Source organism: Anolis sagrei, chromosome 4 (assembly GCF_037176765.1).
Source record: "Anolis sagrei isolate rAnoSag1 chromosome 4, rAnoSag1.mat, whole genome shotgun sequence".
NCBI classification, from domain to species: Eukaryota; Metazoa; Chordata; class Lepidosauria; order Squamata; family Dactyloidae; genus Anolis; species Anolis sagrei.
Genome location: NC_090024.1, coordinates 50,445,680 through 50,468,841, shown reverse-complemented (window position 1 = coordinate 50,468,841; position 23,162 = coordinate 50,445,680). Strand labels below are relative to the sequence as shown.

At 37.1% G+C, this 23,162-nt stretch overlaps 1 protein-coding gene across 1 annotated transcript in view; it reads left to right on the top strand.

Moving 5' to 3' along the window:
• RP1 (RP1 axonemal microtubule associated) overlaps window positions 1-23,162 on the top strand; it is a 222,929-nt gene that overhangs the window by 4,805 nt on the left and 194,962 nt on the right. Inside the window, exons 2-6 of the mRNA XM_060775314.2 lie at window positions 371-542; window positions 16,126-16,289; window positions 18,578-18,664; window positions 21,231-21,363; window positions 22,577-22,728. Of these exons, the coding sequence (XP_060631297.2) occupies window positions 371-542; window positions 16,126-16,289; window positions 18,578-18,664; window positions 21,231-21,363; window positions 22,577-22,728 (708 nt within the window). The remainder of the gene's footprint in view (window positions 1-370; window positions 543-16,125; window positions 16,290-18,577; window positions 18,665-21,230; window positions 21,364-22,576; window positions 22,729-23,162) is intronic.

Sequence of the window (23,162 nt, the reverse complement as noted above, 5' to 3'; positions counted from 1 at the left end):
TCAGAGGAATTGCAAGCTTTGAAGAAATAAGGAAAACGTTATGCAAACATATTATCTACCAAGGTGCCCCACAAATGCACAGAATCTTACCTAAAATGATCACATATCTTCAATGGTAATAGAATGCTAAATAAATGGTGGTGGTTATTGGGAGGAATGGAATCTGGTGTCCAGAAGGAAGGAAAAATTGTTGGTTGGATGCTGTTTGGCTGGAATAAGGAACAGGAATATTCCACATGTCATTATTTTGTGCCAAGTCCCATTCATAGTTTCTGAAGCAGTCAAATGTGATTGGAATCACTGTTTTTACTCCAAAGAGCTCTGCTTTATTTTTCAAAGCAGCAAAACTTGTCTGTTGTTTTTCTTCTAGGTTCCCAACCTTCAAGCTTTGGTCCTATGTTCTGGAGCAGTTGTGGCAGCAGGGAAAGAACCTTTCAAAGCAGGAAATTATGATCCTCACAGGTATTCATTACCTGGAAAACTGCCTGGGGTCACAAATCGTGTATATCCAAGATCCAATGCCAAGTCAGAGAGCAGAAAAAGTAAGTTTCCTTTTCAACTTTCCTAAATAATATTGGTTTCAGATGTAGATAATTGTTTTCAGGGGAAAAGTCTATACAGTAGTTTTTCGATTTATCACAACAGTTATCTAAGTAAATTAACAACATGAACATAAATACCATGATAAATGAGGGACTTTGGTCATGCTGCATTTCAATTGTGCTAAAGTAGATACAGGATGAACTCTTTAAAGTTTGCGAGTCAACACAACAAAATCACGAACTGAATAAAAAGATGGCATATAATGGTCACAGGGAATTACCACCATGCATGACCCCATCTCCTGATTAGTTAATCTACCCTTTTCATATTCAATACCTTAACTGAGTTCAGTAAACACAGAGACATTCATTAATCTAAAATAAATATCAGTCTATAAAAATATAAAAGAGTAATACCCAATAGCTCCACTGGCTGCCGGTTTGCTACTGAGCACAATTCAAAGTGCTGGCTTTAGTCTATAAATCCCTAAATGGTTTCGGTCCAGGTTATCTATCTAAACGCATCTCACTTTATGAGCCAGTTAGTACATTAAGGTTGGCTGAGGAGGTCCTGCTCTTGGGCCCACTGCTCTCGCAGGCGCGAATGGTGGGGACAAGAGACAGGGACTTCTTGGTGGTGACCCCTCGGCTGTGGAACTCCCTCCCCAGTGAGATTAGATCGCCCCCCTCCCTCCTGGTGTTTAGGAAACAATTTAAAACATGCCTTTTCAAGCAATAATTCGGGTCGCGTGATCAAGAAGTCAAGATAACTTCAGGAATGGTGCAATGTCTAATGTTCTATGTTTTATGTTTGTCTATGTCAGATGTTTTTTGTTTTATAGTGTACTGGTATGTTTTGTAGTGTACTGGTTTTAATCTATTGTTATATGCTCTTTTAGCTATGTGATGTATTTATATTTTGTGAGGCATTCAATTTTGCCATTTACTTTGCTATGAACCACTTTGAGTCCCCCCAGGAGTGAGAAAAACAATAAATAAATAAAGAAATAAATAAAATTGATGAGGATAGATTAACATTCTCCACTCCACTTGAGTTTAATTGAGTAGACTGAGGGCATAGAGCAAACTAAATGTCACATATCTGTAGTCATTTTGCAACCCTTAAGTATGTATATGTCTTTCTCTGCTAAATAAAAAGGCCAGCCTCTACGTTTAAGTATAACCCATAATATCTGTGCGAAACCTTTGTGAAAACCACTGACTTGGATGTTAGTTGGAAAGTAAATCCACTTAAAGTTTTTAATCTGACTTTTAAGAAGCAAATTAGTGACTCTATCCCATATAAAAGCCCCTTTCCAAATTCAGACTGAACCTTCAGTGGATTCAGCACATTCAACAGATCTGCTGTAACTGACATAATGCAAAATAGATAGCATGATGATACCTTTATAAGGCCAACCAAGAGATACAAAATACATATTAAGACTAGTTTTTCATGTTTACTGATTCGGCATCAGGTCAAGATATTTAAAATACAGTAATACAGGAGAAGAAAAGTGACAATGACAGAGTCAAAGGCATAATTCTTGCTTGATATGTTTGCTTAAGATGGTACTTTAGGCGGTCCTAAAAATGGTTTGCTGGGGGCAGAGGCCTCGCTCTTTTTTGACCACATAGGGACTGAGGCAAAGGCAATATTAGTCCAATAATATAAAGATGTGTTTGTATTGGCAGAAACAAGGTAAGCTCTCTTTGAGATCTAGGCTATAGAACTCTAATGCATATAGTTACATAAAGAAGCAGACCATCAGGGGCTTAGTGATTGCACCACAACGGCTTATCCTCTATGCACAAGCCTAAAGAATGTAACAACACAAACAAAAATTTACCGGTAGGTATTCTATCTGGAGTAGGTAACCAACTTGGATTAAAAGAAAGACCTAGAATTCTCAACACATTTATTAATTCAAATGTGCGTAAAGAAAATTAATATCCACATATGAACTCATTCAAGATTCCATTTCATATCTGATTTTAATTTCACTTTGAGTTTAACTAATCTTGAGTAAATTATGCAAAGTAAATTTAAATAAATGTGTATAGCTTGAAAAAGACAGGTATTATAAGGAACTGTGAGCATTGTCCCAGTGTGTCAGCAACTCCCATTTAAAAGTAGATAGTATTGCCAAAAAAAAAAAAAAAAAACCCAAACAAAAACAAGAAAGAGTCTAGTGACATATTAAAATGAATGCATTTTATTTGGCATATACTTTTATGAACTGTAGCCCATTTCATTATCTGCATTTGCTGGAGAGGTCTATAGTCCTTGGAAAATTATACCAAATACAATTTGTTAGGACTAATATGTTATTAGACTACATTTTGGTTTCTTGCTGTGGCAGGTTAACATACAACCTGAGCAATATATATTTTTAATTTTTTTGCTAAAGCAGTAAAAAAAAATTCAATAAAGTAATACTGTGATCTCTCATAAACAATATTTTATATTATTGCTCCCTGTATATAATGTCTTTCTACTAACAATCCTTTTTGTGTGTTTTCCTCCCTCTTATCTCTTTGCCATGCCTGTCTGCTGCCTCTCTCCCTGGATCACTTTTCTGATGACTGTCTTCTGTGTTTTTCTTCTAATCTTATCATTTGGAATGTTTTCAACAAATTGCTTGAAAGTGAGTGCACAAATAGATTCAAGCTCCAGATCACAGATGTTTTCTGCTTCTTCTTCTAAAGGCTATAGTAATGATAACAATTCTGTATCATCTTATGTTCCTGATAATGACATGGCTTTAGTGGGAAATAGCTCACAGACTGGTGAGGAATTCTGCTTGGTGCCACCTGCAGATGACATAGAAAAGTCCGTTCATCTTAATCAAGATGGCAGTATGACAGTTGAGATGAAAGTTCGGTTCAACATAAAAGAAGAAGAAACCATAAAATGGACAACTTGTGTCAGCCGTGCTGGCACCACTGCTATGACAACAGAAGATCAGTTATCAGAATTAAATATTTTGACATATAAAAACACTGATGAGGACTCCAGCCATGCTGAAGATGATGTGTCATTGCAGCAGATCAGCACAGAAATGACCAATCAAAATTCAGAAGGCATAATGGAAAGTAGCACATATGATATCTGGCAGAATCCTTCTATGAATTCAGATTTAAATCAGACAGACAATAATAATTCAAAGCCTCATTTTTATAGACCTCCTACTCCTGGGCCGAGAAGAGTCCGGCAAAAGAAGGCACTAGTTGAAAGTGTCACTGTGGTATCAGATAAAGCAGTCCAAAAAAAGCTGGTAGGACAATTTTCTTATAGTGAAGAAATGGACAGTGGTGAAACCAAATCTGAATATTGCATGGTTACTCATGCTAGTAGTCAAACATCAAGTGTTACTAATTCCAATCCTTTTCCCAATCAAAATGATGCAACAGGAAGCAATCCAGGTTTCTTCAACACTCATTCAGAATGGTCTCACTCAAAAAATGAAGATATAATATGCAATCAGTGTAAAGAATTGCTTGCTTCTCAAGCTTCACAACATCTATCACCTCCTGAAACTAATCAAACAGTTTGCAAATGTGCTCAGACCTCTTCTGCAGTGATGCAACCTTCTCATATCAATGGCACGAATGACAGTGCTGAAGGTATGACAGCTACACAACTCTCTGATGGAAGCCAAGCTCTGTCTACCTCTAGCAAGACTAAGAAGAACAAAAAGAAGAAGAAGAAATCTTCTGCACATATCATGAAACAAGCTATAGGTTCTCATGAAAACTTGGATGATGTGTCAATGGAAGGAAGTGTTGTGAATGATGTGCAGACAACTGAGATGCACACCTCAAGGGAGAGCGCACAACGTTCTTCTACAAAAGTTACCACTAAAAAAATAGTACTTGCATTTCCTGTTGGCAATTCGCACAATTCTAATAAAAATGTAATCACCGAAGATGGTTTGTATAGTGAGGATCCACTACATTCACTACCAAATGAATTACTCTCTAAAATAAAGAAAAATCAAAATAGACAGTTGCCTAAGCTAAAAACAAAATCAGACAAAAAACATAGTTTGTCACAATCTACAAAAGCAGAAGGGCTGCTGTTAGTTAAAAATAGCTCAAAGAATGACACTGAATATGCTCAAGAAGTTATACATGATTCAATTGATGTAACAGATCAAACCTCAACTCATCTAGCTTCTTTGAAGCCAAAAATTGATCAAGAAAGTGACCTAAATGTTGAAACCGAACATGCAAAGACTACTTCCAATCAGACACACAAATTATCAATGAAACATAAAAAAGCAAAAAAGAACAAAAAAATTGAAAGTGCTCAAGCTAGTGAAGTTGAAGGTGACAGATCATTGGCTGCTTTGAGACACAGAGATTTTACTGATGAGATTACAGAGCATTCTCTTGAAAACTATGTACAAAGCTGGTTGCAAAACATATTTCCTGATGCTGCAAGGCCTGACCAATGTTTAGCTCCCATAAGTTCTAATGACAGAAAAAAGCAACAGAAATCTATCAAATCCTTTCCTGATAAAATAAGTGAATTAGCAGGAAAGAATAGTATTATTGAAGGTAAAGAATCCAATCATCTCAGTGAAATAGAGACTGTTGAAGAATCAGTTCAAGACTTGAAAAACATATATGAAAAACACATTGGTTGTTTGACAGATGCTGATGCAAGCTTAATAGAAGAAGCCAAGTATTTATTACAGTCAAATATCAAAAATAATACAAAACTATCCTTGGGTAATATTATACATGAAAATGAGAAAAAGAAGGTTCCAACAGAAGATGATGGTCAAAGGCACATGTCTGCGATTGCTGCCCACGTTCATACCCAAACCAACAATAACATTCTAGGAACTGATGTGGAGGAGGATTTTATGAGAAGTGCATTGCTGCATGAATTGAAGTCAACCATTCTCAATGCTGAGAAAAACAATACTGGGTGCATTAAAAAATCATGCTGTCTTACAGATAATTCTCTTCCTTCACTTCTGGGATCTCCTTCCAATCTCCTTCTAGCTTGGCTCCTTCTACTAAATCTGAAAGAAAGCTTATCCAATGTAAATAAAGATGATGTCATGCAAACTACCTGTAGATGTTCTGAAATATTTACCCTACTTCAGTATTTGAAACAAGTTGCAGTTAAAGAAAAGGCAAATGACTTGGAGAATGCTGTTTCTAATATGCAGGATTGCACAGCCAACTATTTAATATTGTCTGCAAAGCAAACAGAAAGACAAGAACCTGTGCATTGTGAGGACAGCATTTCTCTAGTTCACATTAAAAATACCTCAGATGATAAAGAACAGGATGATTTAAACAAGAACTTGATGAATTCAGAGGCTGATGATTTAAACAAAAGAATCAGTGAAGAGCAAAAGAAAGGCAGTTTGATGGTAGAGAATTCAAATCTACATGATTTAAACATGAATGGCCCTGACCCATTGAATAACTCTGACCTTATTTCAAATGAGAAATCATTAAAAGAAAATGAGGACACTTCATTGCAGGAATCTCAGGGAAAACACACAGATGCATCATATAATAATGAAGAATCGGAGATTTCAGAGGAACCTAAGTCAACCACTCACAGCATAACCTCTCATGATAAAGACCATTTTTTTGAGATAGAAACTTCAGAGATAGATGAAAAGGAGTTAAAAAGCACAGAAGAGCAAGAATGCATGGAATCTTTCTGTAAAACAGAAAATAGAAATGAGATTCTTACTTCAGCTGCTGAAAATGCTACAAATGGTGACAAGCTAGAAGATTCTACACATGAAGACCTAGAGGAAGATGGTACTTGTGAGGAAAGTTCAGATCGAGTGTCACAGCCATCCCCATTATCTTTTTGTTATGAATCCAAGCAAATTCCAGCAGATGCCTGTGAAGAGGAGCCAACATCTAGAGTAAAATTGATAGTTAAGGAACTTGAATGTGGTGGGTTCCACCCAAGTTCTTCTATGGAATTCAAAAAATGTTTGAAAAGCCCAGCCACTTCTGATTTGTCAGATTATCGGCCAGAAAGTGATGAAAGTGATTATAACTTTAGGCAATCCAGTGACTTGACCAATGGAAGTGCAGATGAAGCATTATATGAAAAAGAGTACAACAAAGGGTATGTGAAAAGAACGATAGAGCGGCTTTATGGGAAAACAGAAGCTTCTTCTAAACCTGGTCCTCCTTATTTGGCTCAAGCACTTCAGAAAGATACCGAAGAACCTTTCCACACAGTCATGGAAAAAGACCCTTCATTTTACGAAGCACATAATACCTGGTCTAATGGTGACATGTCTTCTTCACTAATGTCACATGAAACCCCACAAGATTTATACACTACTAACTCAGCATGGGAAAAAGAAAATGCTACATTACCAGCTCCACAATTCAGTCTTAATGGGGAAGAAGCATATTACAATGATGATTATGTAAATCAATGCAATCAGTCTAGCGGACCCAGTGCTGAAGATGGGGGAGTATTGATTGAGAAAGGAAAATGGCTTCTTAAGGAAGACCATTTAATAAGAAGGTCACCTCCTGAGAACAATGGAATGTATGGCACTACAGATACATCAGCTGACACTGCATTTGACAACCATAGCGATGATATTCCATACTCACATTTTGGCAATTTGGATTCACGGCCACCTCTCAAAGAAATATCATCTTCTGAACTTGAAGACATGATTAAACCATGTGACAATGGATGCAACTACTTTAACATGCCTCATAATAGTGATTCAGAGCCATTTCCTGATGCTCTAAGTGTAAAAAGCCAAAATAGCCAAATTGGCAGCACTGTGCCTCTTAAGGCAACCAGAAAGGTATATACCAATTCCACAGAAATTTCTGCTGATGTGAATCCCCCAGCTTTTACATCAGTAGAGTTCAGATTACCTGACAATAAGGTGCACCCAACAGATCAGCCTTTAAATGATGAACCAGTTCAAACCCAACCAAATCGCAATGGTAATTCAAACAGGAATAGCCGTGAGGATCAAGATTCTCTAGATAAACTTCATGCTATTTGTGGGCAACATTGTCCTATTTTGATGGCCATAATCAAGCCAACGAATGAGGCAATAAGAGGGTGTGCTTACCAAAAAGCCTCTGATATCGAGAACCAAGTGGGACTACGCTTGTTTACACATTCCCCACTTCTCATGTGGCAAGGCAAACATGCAATTGGATCTGACAAAAATCAAGCACAATTGAAAAACAGTAGCATTAATAAGATTGCACACAAAATTTTTGACAGGTTTTATGCAGACAATACCTTAGATTTCATGAATGATGATAATTTTAGATTATTTTTATCACTAAAAGAAAACCCAGGCTTAAAGAAGCTATCCGTTACAGAAAGTATGGCTGTAAATCTACAGGAAATCAACAATCATGAAAATTATGCAGTTGAAGAAGCATTCAGTGAGAGAACACTAGAACAGAATAACAATGTATCTATATCTCACAGCTCAAGAGGCAATATAAATCAAATACCTCCTTCATTTCCAGAGGCAACAGAAGATAGTGGCCACAAAACTTTTCACCATCAAGAGACATTTTTAAACAAAACTGATGGGAAATTAACAGTAAATTTGGAAGAGGAAAATGTTCTCAATGTCAAGGATGAAACTCTGTCTTCTGTAAAAGAAAATGAAAGTGGAACTGAATCTTCAGATTCCTAAAACATTTATTAAGAATGCTATGGCATTGTATACAAATAATAATAATAATAATAATAATAATAATAATAATAATGGGAGTGACATCCTTCCCATGGATTTAGGTATTTCAACAAGCTGCAGGTTGAATATTCTTTATCTAAAAAACCTCATACTAGAAACATTTTGGATTTCAGCTTGTGGAATATCTATATTTGCATATATGTACATAATAATATCTTAGAGATAAGGTCCAAGTCTGTATATGGAATTCATGTATGCTTCATATATATTCTGTACATATAGCCGAAGGCAATTTTATACAATATTTTAAAAATTAGAACAAGTAACAAAGTTTGTGTACACTGAACCATCAGAAAGCAAAGGTGTCACTATTGCAGCATGTGGACAATATTGAAATTTTAGAGTATTTCAGATTTCCAGATAAGGGATGCTCAACCTGTAATAGTATGAGTAGAAATTTTGTAAAAAATCTCTCTTCTTTTTTTCTTGTGTGATTTTCTTCTTGTTTTCCTATCTTTCTGAAATAAACCAATTTTTGTAAAATAGCAAATATTGCTTGGAAATAAGATACATTATTAACTGTGCCTAAATACGTCTCATTTTAAGATAAAAGGTGAAATTCATGCTTTAGAACCATATAACCTTTTGATTGACAGTGACAGAGTGGAAATGTTAGTTCTACTAATTTGTGGGTAAGTTCATGAATAAAAAAACGGTGAAACTTGTGCTCACTCTTTAGTGGAGAAACCATTCAACCTTCTCTGAGTGTGCAGGGAGAGAAATGTTGGAAATAATTTTGTACAGAAGCCCATATTAAAGTTTCTCACTTTAAACTGAGGTGGATAAAATACACTTCAAATGTGAGCAATATGGAGTGTAGTAGTCTAAGCACTCTGAACTGTATTTTCTCAGGCAACATTAAAACTTCACGTGAGCAGTCTGGATACCATCAAACAGCTTCTTTCACCTACAGTCTGGATTGTCACTTAATTTCCTCATGATTCATATAGTTCCTTCTTTTTTAAAAAACCAAGTTCATGAATGGGACTAGGGGCAAATGGAACTAATGCATAATGATGTATATAATTAACTATGTTGCAAATATATGTCTTTTATCTGTCAGGTTTGTTAAGAATTTCTAGGGATATTTTGAAATGTAAACTGATTTAAGTTCATAATTACTGTACGCTTTCTTTCAATAACATGTTTTTGAGATTTGTATACAGAACATTTAAGTTTTACTAAACCATGTAAAGAATATGTATTTAATGCTGTTTCAATTGCAAACTAAATTTCTATGTATACTTTTAGAGGACATTGACTTTGTATTCATATGCACCGGAGACCTTAGAAAATACAAAGAAGCATGTTTCAAAGAAAGGTTAATAGAATCTGGAGAACAATGCCTCTAATTCCATATTTACATACAGCCAAACTAATATTTTTTTCTTATGTCCAGAGTGCTCTTTCTCATAATAATTCAGTAAAAACTCCAGCATGGACTAGTTCCACTTGTTGAGGGCACTTTGGATCAAGGGCATTCATCATAAATATTACTACTTCTATTACTAATTTTATAGTAGCTGTTTTTGATGAATGTTGCTATTTTATTGTGCAATGTCTATAGGCACTTAGCATAGTAGAACCTGGTTTGTATTTTTTGAAACTCCAAAGGCAGCTATGGGTTTGTTTTTTTGTAAATAATTGATTGTTGTACAATGTTTTGAAGCCATGTTTGTCATTACTCTTTCATTTGAGTTCTGTAAAACAAATCAGTATTATGAACAATAAAAAAGTAAAATAACAATTCTCAAAGTTTTGAATATTTAAATGGATGAACACTAACTACTCTTTAATCTTTTAAAGTCCTTTTCTTCCAACCACTTTTTGAAATTATGACTTATTTTCTATGGAAATGCAGGAAGACTTCATTGGTGGCTGATCCCTTTCTTCAGGAGGTGCCATCTCTAGTCAAGTTTTGGAAAAAGATTTACCTATCCATCTTGTTATTTGCTCTCTCTGCTACAACATTTATATAATTGTTCATGCTGCCTTTGCTGCTCTCCTTCTCCCTCTGACACTTCCTCTTCAGTTTTTAGATTTCACATGCCCCATCATGTCATTGCCACCACCATGAATTTGTTGATAACCAACATCACCATTTTCTTGAGGGCCATGACTATGGTGACTATGAACATTACAAGTCTCATTGACATTCCCTTTGACTCTGGTTTGAATGTTCTCTATCTTCTGGTTATGGTCAGATGATACCACCAACATGGACATCATCTAGTCATCATGTTGGCTCAAAGTATGACAGGTAAAAGTCTCCAATTTGAGACTGGTGAGAACTTTACCAAGACTCTGCTTTGACACACCATTTTAGTCCTATGTCAAGCTCTCTGCTTCGACATACAAAATCTATGTCTACTTTCCACAGAAATCTGATTCTGATTAATCTTCCTTCTTCTCTGATATGCCTTCAATGCATTCTCCTCCATTCCATCATTCTGAGAATACTGTTCCATGTGTGGAGTAATTCAGAAGTGGATCTGTTTGCCACCTCCCAGAATGTCTAGTGTCAGCTGCTGTTCCAGAGCTTGTTGGGGAACACCTTCTGTGACACTGTCTTTATTTTTCACTGGGGAGGTCGCTCCACGCATATCTTTCCCTCATTTATCACCAAAGTAGTACCCAAGTTTTGAAGAGAGCAATGTGAGGTGCATTCTGATCACACCTTGGTGGCCCATACAGCAGTGGTTTTACCCATTATGTCTGTCTCAGGTCAGCACTATCAAGCATCAGGCTCTTCTAATCATTCATGACAGTCAGGTAAGATAGCTGGACTCGGACACTCTCAGCTTAGAGGATGCGTCTCTAGCTGCTCTCCCTGAAGGAAGAGAACACAGGCCCTTTACTCAATGATCCCATGCATAAAAATTGAAGAGACTTCTTTCCTTTCTGGCACATTAAGGGATGTTTGCAGTTCAGACACAAATCCATCATGTCCTTGATTTCTTTATCTCCTTGTTAGATAGAACTACTCCATCAAATTTCAGATAACTTTCAGATCATGCTTTTAGCATCCCACAGTAGTGAAATTCCTCAAGGTTACACGGCTCTTTGTTTTTCTGTTTGTGATCCAACATCTTGATGGAACCTAGAAATTGTGTTGTCACAACTAGCCAGGAAGCCCTTTGAACTCATGGGATTTTGTGATTTCTCTACCTACTTACCTAGGAAACAGCTTTTTGTGGTTACTACATTTTCAGGACAGCTGAAATATTCTGCACCCTCAGACTGGATCAACTTTACCTTCAGTTTCACCAAGACCAGTTCGTTTTCAAACTGGATATTTTTTCATACCTGAGGTAATATCGGCCTTCCACATCAATCAGGACACCACATTGCATGCATTGATGTAGAACACACCTTAGACGTGGAACAGGTCCTTCATTGCACAGGTCCTTCATTGGACAGGATCACCAGTTTCATGCTTCTCAAAGACTTTTCATCTTCCATTATTCTAAAAGAAAATTGCTCCCTATTTCTTTGCAATGTTTTTTGAAATGACTTATGAACTAACCAGAAAGTCTCCTCCAGCTTGTGTCCATTGTTACTCCATGAGGTGCTATGGCTGCATCAGCTGCCTTGCTGGAAGGTGTGTCCACTGGAAAACATTTGCATAGAAGCTATATGGTCACAGCCATGATTTCTCACTATAGATTGAATGTGCAATCCAAGGTTAATGCTGCTTTTGAGAGACCAGTGTTGTTTTCCTGCTTAAAATGATGCTCCTTTCTCTTAGGATTAGTATCTTGCTAGTTTCCTATTTGCATGACTCAAAGAGACCACGAAGAAGTATAACAAGTTGCATACAACAAGTTGTAACTGGAGTTCTACAAGTGATCATCTGTGAACTCACAGCTCCCTGATCATGTCCTGCTTCTCCTTAGATCTTTTGACAATGATGCTCTGTTGTCCTTGGAACTGAGGGAAGTGAGTGGATGAGGCACCTAATGCTACCCTAAACCATATGTAATTGCTTTAGAAGTTTCCATACTATGCGCTGTACAGGTACAGATAACCCATTAGGGTAAATTCACAGACGACCACTTATAACAAATATGCAACTTGCCCATTCTTCTAATTTATCCAGCATGGAGATTGGAAAGTAGAATGACACTTTTTGTTTGACTGAAATAATTTTGGAGATGTAAGGTTCCTGCTTCTGTCTTTATTCCATCAAGAGCCCAATCATTGGTCTAAATGCTCTGGCTATTTCTAACTAAGTAGACCCATTAAATCAGTGGGATTTAATTACATATATTATAGTGACTGTCATCTAAACATTTTTGCTAAATTTTCACATTAAAATATACCTTGGGAGAAAAAAAGAAGAGTGAAAATTATTTTGGATTAAACAAGTTTAGAATTTCTCAGTAAAACAACTATTATGCATAATATTTTTTATTTTAGTAGGTTGAAAGTGTAAGTATTGTAACAAGATTTAATGCATAGTAATTAAATCTGGGAAGCATGACACTCTATAATCTGAAAATACAGAGAATGGCTTCTGCTTGGCAGTTCCATTTTATAAGTGTCCCACTGGGCTAGGTAAGGAGGAACAAGAATCTTCATCTTCATTCATCTCTACAGTTCTAAAACCAGTTTTCTTCTTTTTATTTTATGGCTATTGCTAAATTGGATTAAACCATTGAGCCTAATATTTAATTATAACTAACGAAGGGAATGATTTAATTAAACCAAAGCTGTACAGGTCCTTTTGGGTGATAGATGTTTAGCAATATGTTGCTGGGACAGAACTAGAAAGCCTAAATTGGCTGCTTGTCAAGGTTCCCAAGTCCTTTAATGAATAATGGGAAAGATTATGTCAGCTGGGAAGAATGCCACTGTAGAAAACTAGTGTTAACACTAAATATGGTGGAAGATACCTTCCTAGTGTGAATGTAATAACAGTAAAGGTAATCGGTTCTGTGACTGGCTTCTACTGATAAGCTTCTTTAGAATGTTGGTCCAAAAACTACCAATGAGTACACCCAGATAACATATGACTCAAGAAAGGTTTTGGTGGACCTCCTTTCAAATCTTTAAACATGGCAGTCATGTTCCCTCTTAACTTTCATTTCCCTGAATTGAACATCCTCAGCTCCCTAAACAATTCTGTATAGGGCTTGGCTTCCAAACCTTTGATCATTTTGGTTGCCCTTCTCTGGACACATTCTAGCTCAAGCATGGGCAAAATTTGATTCTCCGGGTGTTTTGGACTTCAACTCCCACATTTCCTAACAGCCAATAGGCTGTTAAGTATTGTGGGAGTTGAAGTCTAAAACACCCAGAGGGCCGAAGTTTGCCCATGTCTGCTGTAGCTTGTCCTTCTAGATCAGTGGTTCTCAACCTGGGGTCCCCAGATGTTTTTGGCCTCCAACTCCCAGAAATCCTAACAGATGGTAAACTGGCTCGGATTTCTGGGAGTTGTCGGCCAAAAACATCTGAGGACCCCAGGTTGAGAACCACTGTTCTAGATATTGTCACACTGAGGAGGAGATAAGCTTTTTTTCTGCTGCTCTACAGAGTAAGACATGGAACAATGGATTCACGCTGCAGGAAAAAGATCACATCTAGCAATTTGGAAAAACTTCCTAATGCTAAGAGCTGTTCAGCAGTGGAATATGTTGCTTTCTCTTGATATTTTTAAAGAATAGTCTGGGTGGCAATCTGTTAGTATTGCTTTGAATGTGTGGGTTCCTCCATGACAGAGGGTTGGACTGGATGGCCCTTGTGATCTCTTCTAACTCTATGATTATATTTTCATTAGAACCAATAATTGGATTCAGGACATAATAGAGCAGGATTCATGAAAGCAATCTTGATGTACAATTAATGTCCAACAAATCTGACTCTTAAAATCAACAACAAAATACTTCGTTAATATCAAACCCAGAATATAGACATGGATTATGGCCTCATCATATTGAGATAAGAAAGTGCAGGTGGCCATCCTTTTAATGTAGGCAATCACCCCACTCCGAGTTCTACCTCCCCATCACAGATGTCTCCCTCTTCAACTGTTTGTCCATTGTTGCCCTCGATCAGCTTTATCACATGTGAAAACCTAAGAGCTGGCAATAAATTCATCTTACATTCACCACAGGGGGAATCCTTTTCTCTGCCTTCTCCAATTACTTTTTTAAAAAATCGGGAAAAAAATCCAAAAGCCAAGACATCCCTAGCCCTGCCCAAAGCCCCTTACATTAAAGCAGTAGTTCTCAACCTGTGGGTCCCCAAATGTTTTGTCCTTCAACTCCCAGAAATCATAATGTCTGGTAAACTGGCTGGGATTGCAGGCCAAAACACCTGGGGACCCACAGGTTGAGAACCACTACATTAAAAGAAACTGAGACCATTTTAAAAACTTTTCTTTCCATGGGATACAATTGCCCTGCCCAAAGCCCCTTATAATAAAGGAGACTGATGGGGCGGGCAATGAAATGGGCTGGGGAAACTTTGACAGTTCCCATTCCACCTGCTTTTCAGTTATAACCATGGGAGTAATGCACAGTAGAAGGTATGAGCTCGGAACACAATTGCTCACCTGTGTTCAGAGTTCCCTCTTTTCAGGACATTTTGCCTCTTTTCAACAATGAAGGGCTATGCATGATGGCCAGAAGTAGTTTAACCTCATGTGAAGAGCTTCATGCCTCTCCGTGCTTGAAAAGAGTCTGAAGTATCCTATGATGAGGAAATTTCTCAGTGTGATGATGTCCTAAGTAAACCACATGTATAAGTTGAAGTAAGGTTCTGGGGCTAAAATTTCCACACCTAGGCATTCAAAAAGGTCAGAAGTGGCATTGCAGATGATAAAGTAGAGGGGACTGGTATTTCTTTTAAGTTCTATTGTGATGGACTAAGCTCTTGTCTTTTACCACTCAATTTAGAAAAGGGAATGGTTACTTTTTAAATTGAGAATTAAGGTACAGTGCTTAAACATCAGGCTGCAAATACATCTGGGACATTTTTGGGAGTTGGAAAACCCATATTTAATGTCATAAGCAAAAGGCCTACAAAAGAAACAACCTGTCACATTTCTACTGTGTTTCTTTTTAAAAAACAGAGAATCTTTAATGTGGAAGTATCAAGAAGAATCAAGAAATAGCAAGAAGCAACATTACATGATGCAATAAGTTAGCACAATCACTAGTGTGGATGAGGTGTAAATAAACTTAATAACAAAAGTCCCTTGCCGATTGGAAGGAATTAAGACAAGTCAGAGATGCCCTTCTTATTCTGCTTCCAGTGAACTCAAGCAACTCTTCTATGCCACACTTCCAAGGTTGCTTACAAGTGAAAAAAGGCAAAATTATGCTTATCAAAAAGTCTGTTGTTGTTGTTGTTGTTGTTGTTGTTGTTGTTGTTGTTGTTGTGGCACTTCACCATTTATGGTGATCCTAAGACAAGCTTTCTATGGAATTTTGTTTACAAGATTTGTTCAAACTACGTTTGACATTGTCTTCTGAGGCTTCTAGAGTGGCGATCCATGGCTCAGTGGGAATTTGAACCCAGTCTCCAGAGCCATAGTCAATACTCCAACCACTACACTGGTTATCAGCATAACTAGACAAACTACATAGATTTCAGAATGAATACAGTGACACATGATTTCAGACTGAGCAGTTATACACATATAAATGTGTATCAACACAGTTTATTCATTCTTTAATCAAAATTGGGTAGGTATAAAACTTCTTACAACTAATGTTTGGCCCTCAATACTACTGATGTAAGGACGAGTCATTGTCTCAAAGTAAGATTGATATCAAAGTGACTCCATAATACCTAACAGTTATGGATATCTTTTTGTGTCTTTTGTATTTCTGTAGTTATGAAATGGAAATTCACAGTTTCTACTGGTGACCAGCCAATGGCTGGTACCAGCTCACAAGTTTATATTACTTTATATGGAGATCAAGGCAATTCAAGAGCTATTTTTGTAGAAGGAGAGGAGAAAAAAGTATTTGAAAGAGGAAATACAGATATATTCATTGTAAGTATACAGTTCCTTCTTTGCCTTGTTTTTAAAATATCACACAATGTAAAAATAAGGGATAGTAAGCATCTTTGTTAAGCAAAGTTCTGAGGGGAACACATTTCAGGTGTACCTGTGAAACCTGGGAGACAACAGAAACAAACAGTGGTGCACATTTTCTTTTTTCAGTGTAGATTGTCTTTTGTAGTGAAAGTGTGATGGTGGTTAGACCATGGGGCAAAATGCCCAATTTGCCATCAGCTTGAAGGCAAACTAGTGAAAAGTATGTATATATTAAGTATATACATGCACACACACATGCAAAAGGACCATAAAAATAAAAGATGGATACTTAGATGAGTATAAAGAATATAAATCATTCTATTACCCAAGTTCCTGCCATCTTTAGTCCATTTAAATGTATAGAGATTTAGATCAGTAAAAAGCTCAGCCCACACTACTACCAACTCATCTTGCTGTTTACCTAGACGGAAGCCCATTCAATCAAGGAGATTTCTGCATATTGAGAATTATTGCTTCTACTATACCAGGAAAATAAATAAACAAGGATCTTTATAGGAAAACAAAATCATTTCGGACTCTAAACCAGGGCTCCCCAAACTAAGACCCACAGGTTCCATGCACAGATCATTTACCTGTCCCCGCCCTAAACTTTAGATTTAGGGTCATCCTAAATCTGAAACAACTGGAAGGCACACAACAAGAACAATCCTAATTACCCATATTTACACGAGTCTAGTGCCCTCAGTGGTGCAGCAGATTAAACTGCTGAGCTGCTGAACTTGCTGACCAAAAGGTTGGCAGTTCAAATTCAGGGAAGGGGTGAGCGCCTGCAATTAGCCCCAGCTTCTGCCAACCTAGCAGTTCAAAAACATGCAAATGCGAGTAGATCAATAGGCATCACTTCAACAGGAAGGCAACGGCACTCTGTGCAGTGATGCCAGCCACATGACCTTGGAGGTATCTACTGACAATGCTGGCTCTTTGGTTTAGAAATGGAGATAAACACTACCCCGAACACTCATGGGTGAGTATCTGGACACCACCCTTGCAAAACCACGGGGTTTAGGTCAGCTGTGTAGCCTCCATCCCAAGAGGAAGTGGGATTTAAAATCCCAATTTCGCTTGGATTTTTTGCCTGTCTAAAGGTCCTTCCACACAGCCATATAACCTAGAATATCAAGGCAGAAAATCCCACAATATCTGCTTTGAACTGGAATATCTGAGTCCACACTGCTATATATCTCAGTTCAAATCAGATAATGTTGGATTTTATTCAGCTGGGTGGAAGGGGCATTAGAGGAACATTTCTGGATTTTTTCTAACTTTTTAGTGATCATTTTATTTTTTCTTTAATCAGTTTTTCCCAATTTTTTTTTACCAACTTACAAGTCCACCAGGCATGGAAGAAGGTAGCTTTTTGTAATTTACATCTCCAACATCCACCCCCTCACCCAACCCGGTGAGATTTATCTATTTTAGCTATTGCCTCAGGTGTTATATAACTTCTATAAAACATTTTATACATATTCTCTCTAATAGATCCTGCTATTGAAAATTTAAATCCCCTTTTCCATAAATATTCCCAATTATCCAACTCAGTATTTTCTCCTAAATCTTTAGCCCATGAGATCATCACTGTTTTTATTCTGTTAGCTTCTAAATTGTACTCTAATATGTATCTATGTAATCTGGAAATTAATGTTATTCCCCTTCTCCAAAATGTTCTCTAATTTTGATTTTCTTTTCGCAAATCCTACCTTATTCTCTTTTAAAAATATGTCATATAGTTGATTATAACTAAACCAGTAATTTATCCCCTAACTTTTCTCTTCCTTTTAATTTTAAATGCTCTTTTTCCTTTAATTAAGTACTCCCTATAAGTTTTCGTTTCCTAATTAAATATTGAGTTTAGCATTGCTTCCAGAGATCACAGCCATAGAAGGGTTTTTTGTTCCATCCCCGCCTTACATTTCTTCCTCGTTTCCAAATTTTTAAAACTCCAATTATCATAGGGACAGAAAATGAGGTGAAATCTTCTTAACAGGGCACACACAGAAAAACAAATCCCATGGGGTGTTAACCCTTCCCAGGGCTATCCAAAGCTGAAAAAAAATGTTTTTGGCTAAAGTTATACTTTAAAAATGTACCTCTTCCAACTTACAAACAAATTCAATTGAAGAATAAACCTACAGAGCCTATCTTGTTCGAAACTGAAATTACTAAAGCAGTTTTATTTTAAAGCAGCTAGCCAAACTTCTATTTTATGCTGTGCTATCAAACAGATTGACACGGAAGACGTAGGAAACCTCTACAAAATACGAATAGGACATAATAACTCTGGAGAAACTCCTGCTTGGTATTGCAAAGAGGTGAGATATTTGAATGTTAAACCAAAGATCTTCCAAAGATCCTAGTAATGTACAGTTTTAATGCTCCACCAACACATGAGTCATGTCATATTGCCTGTTCCTGTCATTTTACTTTTTTTTTTAGCATTCTCTGCCATATAATTCTGATGCCTAACCAAACTACAATTCCCATGTTTCCATAGCACTAAGCCATTGCAGTTAAATGGTATCAAATTGCATTAATTCTACATTGTATATTTACTCCAAATTTACTGGCAAACTAAAATCCACTATGCTTTGTTTTAACAAGTTTGAAGAAGCATTTTGCGATGGCTTTTGGACTGTGTATATTGTACTGCTCCTGGTGGCACAGTTGGTTAAAGCATTGAGTTGCTGAACTTGTGGACCGAAAGGTCGCAGGTTCGAATACATGGAGTGGTGTGAGCTCCCGCTGTCAGCCCCAGCTTCTGCCAACCTAGCAGTTCAAAAACATGTAAATGTGAGTAGATCAATAGGTACCACTCTGGTGGGAATATAATGGCACTCCATGGAGTCATGCCAGCCATATGACTTTGGAGGTGTCTACGGCTCTGGCTTAGAGATGGAGATTAGCACTAACCTCCAGAGTCAGACATGACTGGACGTAATGTCAGGGGAAAACCTTTACCTTTTAATCTTTTTAGTACATAACATAATGCAAATGCATTTTGTATATTGTAGTAGCCATGCTCTTCAGTTACTAAGCTTTTTTTCTGGAATATCTTTCTGTAATGAAACTCATATGATGTTAAATAAAATGCACATTATTTATTCTCAAATATTTCATCTTGAACTAAGACAAAACATTCTTTCTCTTTACCTGAATGCTCTAATTTTCACAATGATTAATCTCAAAGATAATAAGAAATATTCTGCAAAGAAAATATTAAGTATTTCAATGAAGTATTTTAGTACATGATATTTATTTTCCTCATATATCCTTTTACTGTGAAATCTTTTTGAGAATCAAAGAAAGAAACTAAGCAAAAAATGTTGCATGCGATGGTTGGAGAAACCGTTGCTAGTTGTTTGTTCATATGCAGTAGAGAAAAAAAAAAAACCTTGTTAACATTAAGCTAGAACTTTATTATCATAAAGTGAAAAGAGTTAAAATGGGTGAAAGGCACACACTTTTCTGCAGATTTACAGCAAAAGTCATGGAGCAAATTTCAGTTTCTTCAGTGAGACTTACTCCTGAATGTACATGTTTGCAGTCTGTTAAGAATTCTCTTTCTTGGTTCATTATGACAGGATGATTTCTATTGGTCAAAAAATCCCAGACATTTCCAATAAATTTTTGCATGTCATTGTGTTAGGCTTCAGAGAAAGGAGTTCTCTATTGCTATCCCAGGATATAAAACTATTCAAATGTTTTATAATTCAGACAGATTTAATTTTCCACATGAAATGACTCAAGTTAGCAAAGAATCATATATTTGTATTTGTTATTATCTTCAGTTTATGAAATGGAGACACATGCTGCTCAGCTGTAGGTGGGTTTCTCTTCTTCATTTTTATAGAGGGAAGGTTTCTCATTTGGTTCTGAAGAAAGTTCTGCTAAAAAGACAAATAAATTGGTCCAAGAGCAAATCAAATCTGCACTCTCCCTAGAAACCAAAAAGACTAGATTGAGATTGTTATACTTTGACTGTATCATGAGAAGACATAAGTTACTAGAAAAAAACAAGAATTCAGGCTTCTGACTGGAGCTAGCTATAAGGAGCACACCATGCCTCTATTAAAGCAGCTCCACTGGCTGCCTGTAAGTTTCCAGTCCCAATTCAAAGTGCAGGTTATTCCTACAAAGCCCTGCACGGTTCAAATCCAGGCTACCTACGTGACCGCATTACCCTCTATGACCCTGTGTGGGCTCTAAGATATTCCAGGAAGGCCCTCCTCTCAGTCAACAACAACAACAAGAATTAATCCATAAGTTCATTTCTGTGATCTCTAAGAAATGTCAGCATGAATCCAAGACTCTGGACTCTTTGTTCTAGAGAAAGTAGATTACAGGTAGCCCATCACAACATCTTCCTGTCAAGCTATATGATCTATAATTTTTCCATTCTCTCAGATACACAGGAAAGATTTTTACATGATCTTCAAACATTTCTCCACATTTTTCTTGTGCTACTGGGTTTCCCTTCCCTAAGCTCAAATCCTGAGACGTTGGTAAGATATTAAAGCAGCTCCACTGGTAAGATATTCCCCTGACATTAAGTCCACTCTCTTTGCCATATAAAATATTCATTTGAAATAATAGGAGACATGTATGGGAATTAATAAGATCTTTACCCCACGTTTAACTTCAGCTTTCAGTCCTCATTATTTCTGAGGAAATAATATCAAAATATAGTGTGCATTTTTAAAAGTGTGATCACGTTGGATTTGTACCTTTTTTAAAAAGTCTAGCACGAAACATGACTATTATACTTGACTATTTGAGCTTCTGTTACAGTGGTATGGATTGTAATAGGATCATGACTTAGTTCCTTTTTTGAAAAAAACCCCCACTCCAATGAACTAAACTTGGTGACTTATATTTCAGCTGCAATTGCAGAACCTGGTCACAGAGGAACAGTTCAATTTCCCTGTTGACAGGTGGCTGGCAGAAAACAAAGATGATGGTGAAATCTGTCATGAATGTCCTGTTTTACGACAGGGTCAGCCGGTTCTTCCAGGTGAGGAATACAGAGTAAGAGATATATACTTTAGGAGAGAGTTATTTTCTCTAGGAAATTGTTGTGGAGCATCAGTATGTCACAGAAAATCAATGATGAAATATATAACAATTAGAGATAAATTCTGAAATAACTGAAACTTCTGAATTGTCTTCAAGGGCAACTCTGTGTACAAAGCATTAAAATAACTCAATCGAAAGCTTACCAAAGCATTAACCATGTATTCCTGTTCAGGAATTCTCATAGCAAGGTATGAACCAGAAGAAATTAGTAAAAGGAAAGAAATGGAATTAGTCTTGGAGACTTGGGATCTCATCACAGAGGTCCTGAAGCCGGGTGACAGCCGGGGGATTCACCATTGCTTCATACCTCACATCACCCGCTGTGTCGCTTTCCCCATCATATGAGGGAAAGCGATGCTGTCCGGCTCCCCCCATTCAATCTAATGAAAACACTAGCAGCATCCTAGGACTCTGCCAGGACACTTTCTGTATGAAGTCCCACCAGAAGTAGCCTTTCATCATATGATGGGTTAGGACACTTCATGAAGATAAGGTGAAGAGGCCCTAGGCTTTGAATCCCTGGTGAATTATGAAAATCCACAGGGCAAATCACATTCTCTGCCAGAGGAAAGCAATGACAGCATTCCTTGGAATGCATCATGTCAAGAAAACCCATGACAGGGGTTGCTATAACTCAGAGGGCATTTAACATCAACAAGGTATGGATGCCACCTCGCCCATGAATAACAAACTAGATAAAGGAGTACCTCAAGCTATTCACTGCTCATAAATGCAATTGAACCTATAACAGGTTGTACCCATTTCTCAGGTATGCAAACTCTGAAGCAATTGGCCTTTATCTTATCATAGGGCCCTTCCATACAGTTATATAACCCAGAATATCAAGGTAGAAAATCCCACAATATTTGCTTTGAACTGGGTTACCTGAGTCCACACTGCCATATATCCCCGTTCAAAGCAGATAATGTGGGATTTTATTAAGCTGTGTGGAAGGGGCCATAGAATCATAGAATTATAGAGTTGGAAGAGACCTCATGGGTCACCTAGGCCAACCCCCTGCCAAGAAGAAGGAAAATCACATGGAAAATCTTCTTTGAATTCACTTCAGTAGTACACATTTGATGTTGTTGTTTAAAGTATGTTCTAGAAAATGTTACTGAATATAAAATTGTGTATTTTGTTATCCTTAGTGGTAGTGTATGAGCTCCTTGTGGTCACAGGGGATTTATGGAATGCTGGAACAGATGCTGATGTCTACATTGTAGTCTGTGGAAAAAAAGGTGACACAGGATCCCGACGACTCCTTAAATCAAAGAATCCTAGGAAATATCTAAAAGGACAAGTGAGTGAATTTAAAAACATGTTTTGCAAGTTTTTACATGTTCCTACCCTCTGTTCTCCAAATATTATAAAGATTTTATTAATGTGGTCAATACTTATATCCTTAAGTTCACTCTCAATAATATTTGAGCAACAAACAAATTTCCTCTAAAAGACTTGTCCATAGTTGTATTATTATATCCATACACATATACAATTTAAGAAGGAAGTATGCTGAAGCTAAATTGGTAGGTGACCCTACCTAAATCAGCTCAAGTAATCTGGACTCATTCACAGTGCAGGGCAACTCTGTTGGGAGATCAGCAAACATCTCTGCCAACTGTTCAAAAGTAATTGACCTCTTTGTCCTGCTACCAATTACAGAAACAATTTCTTCACTCAGGCTAAGTAGAACCTTGAAAAATACTCCAGGGCTTTAATTTTCAGAGATAACTG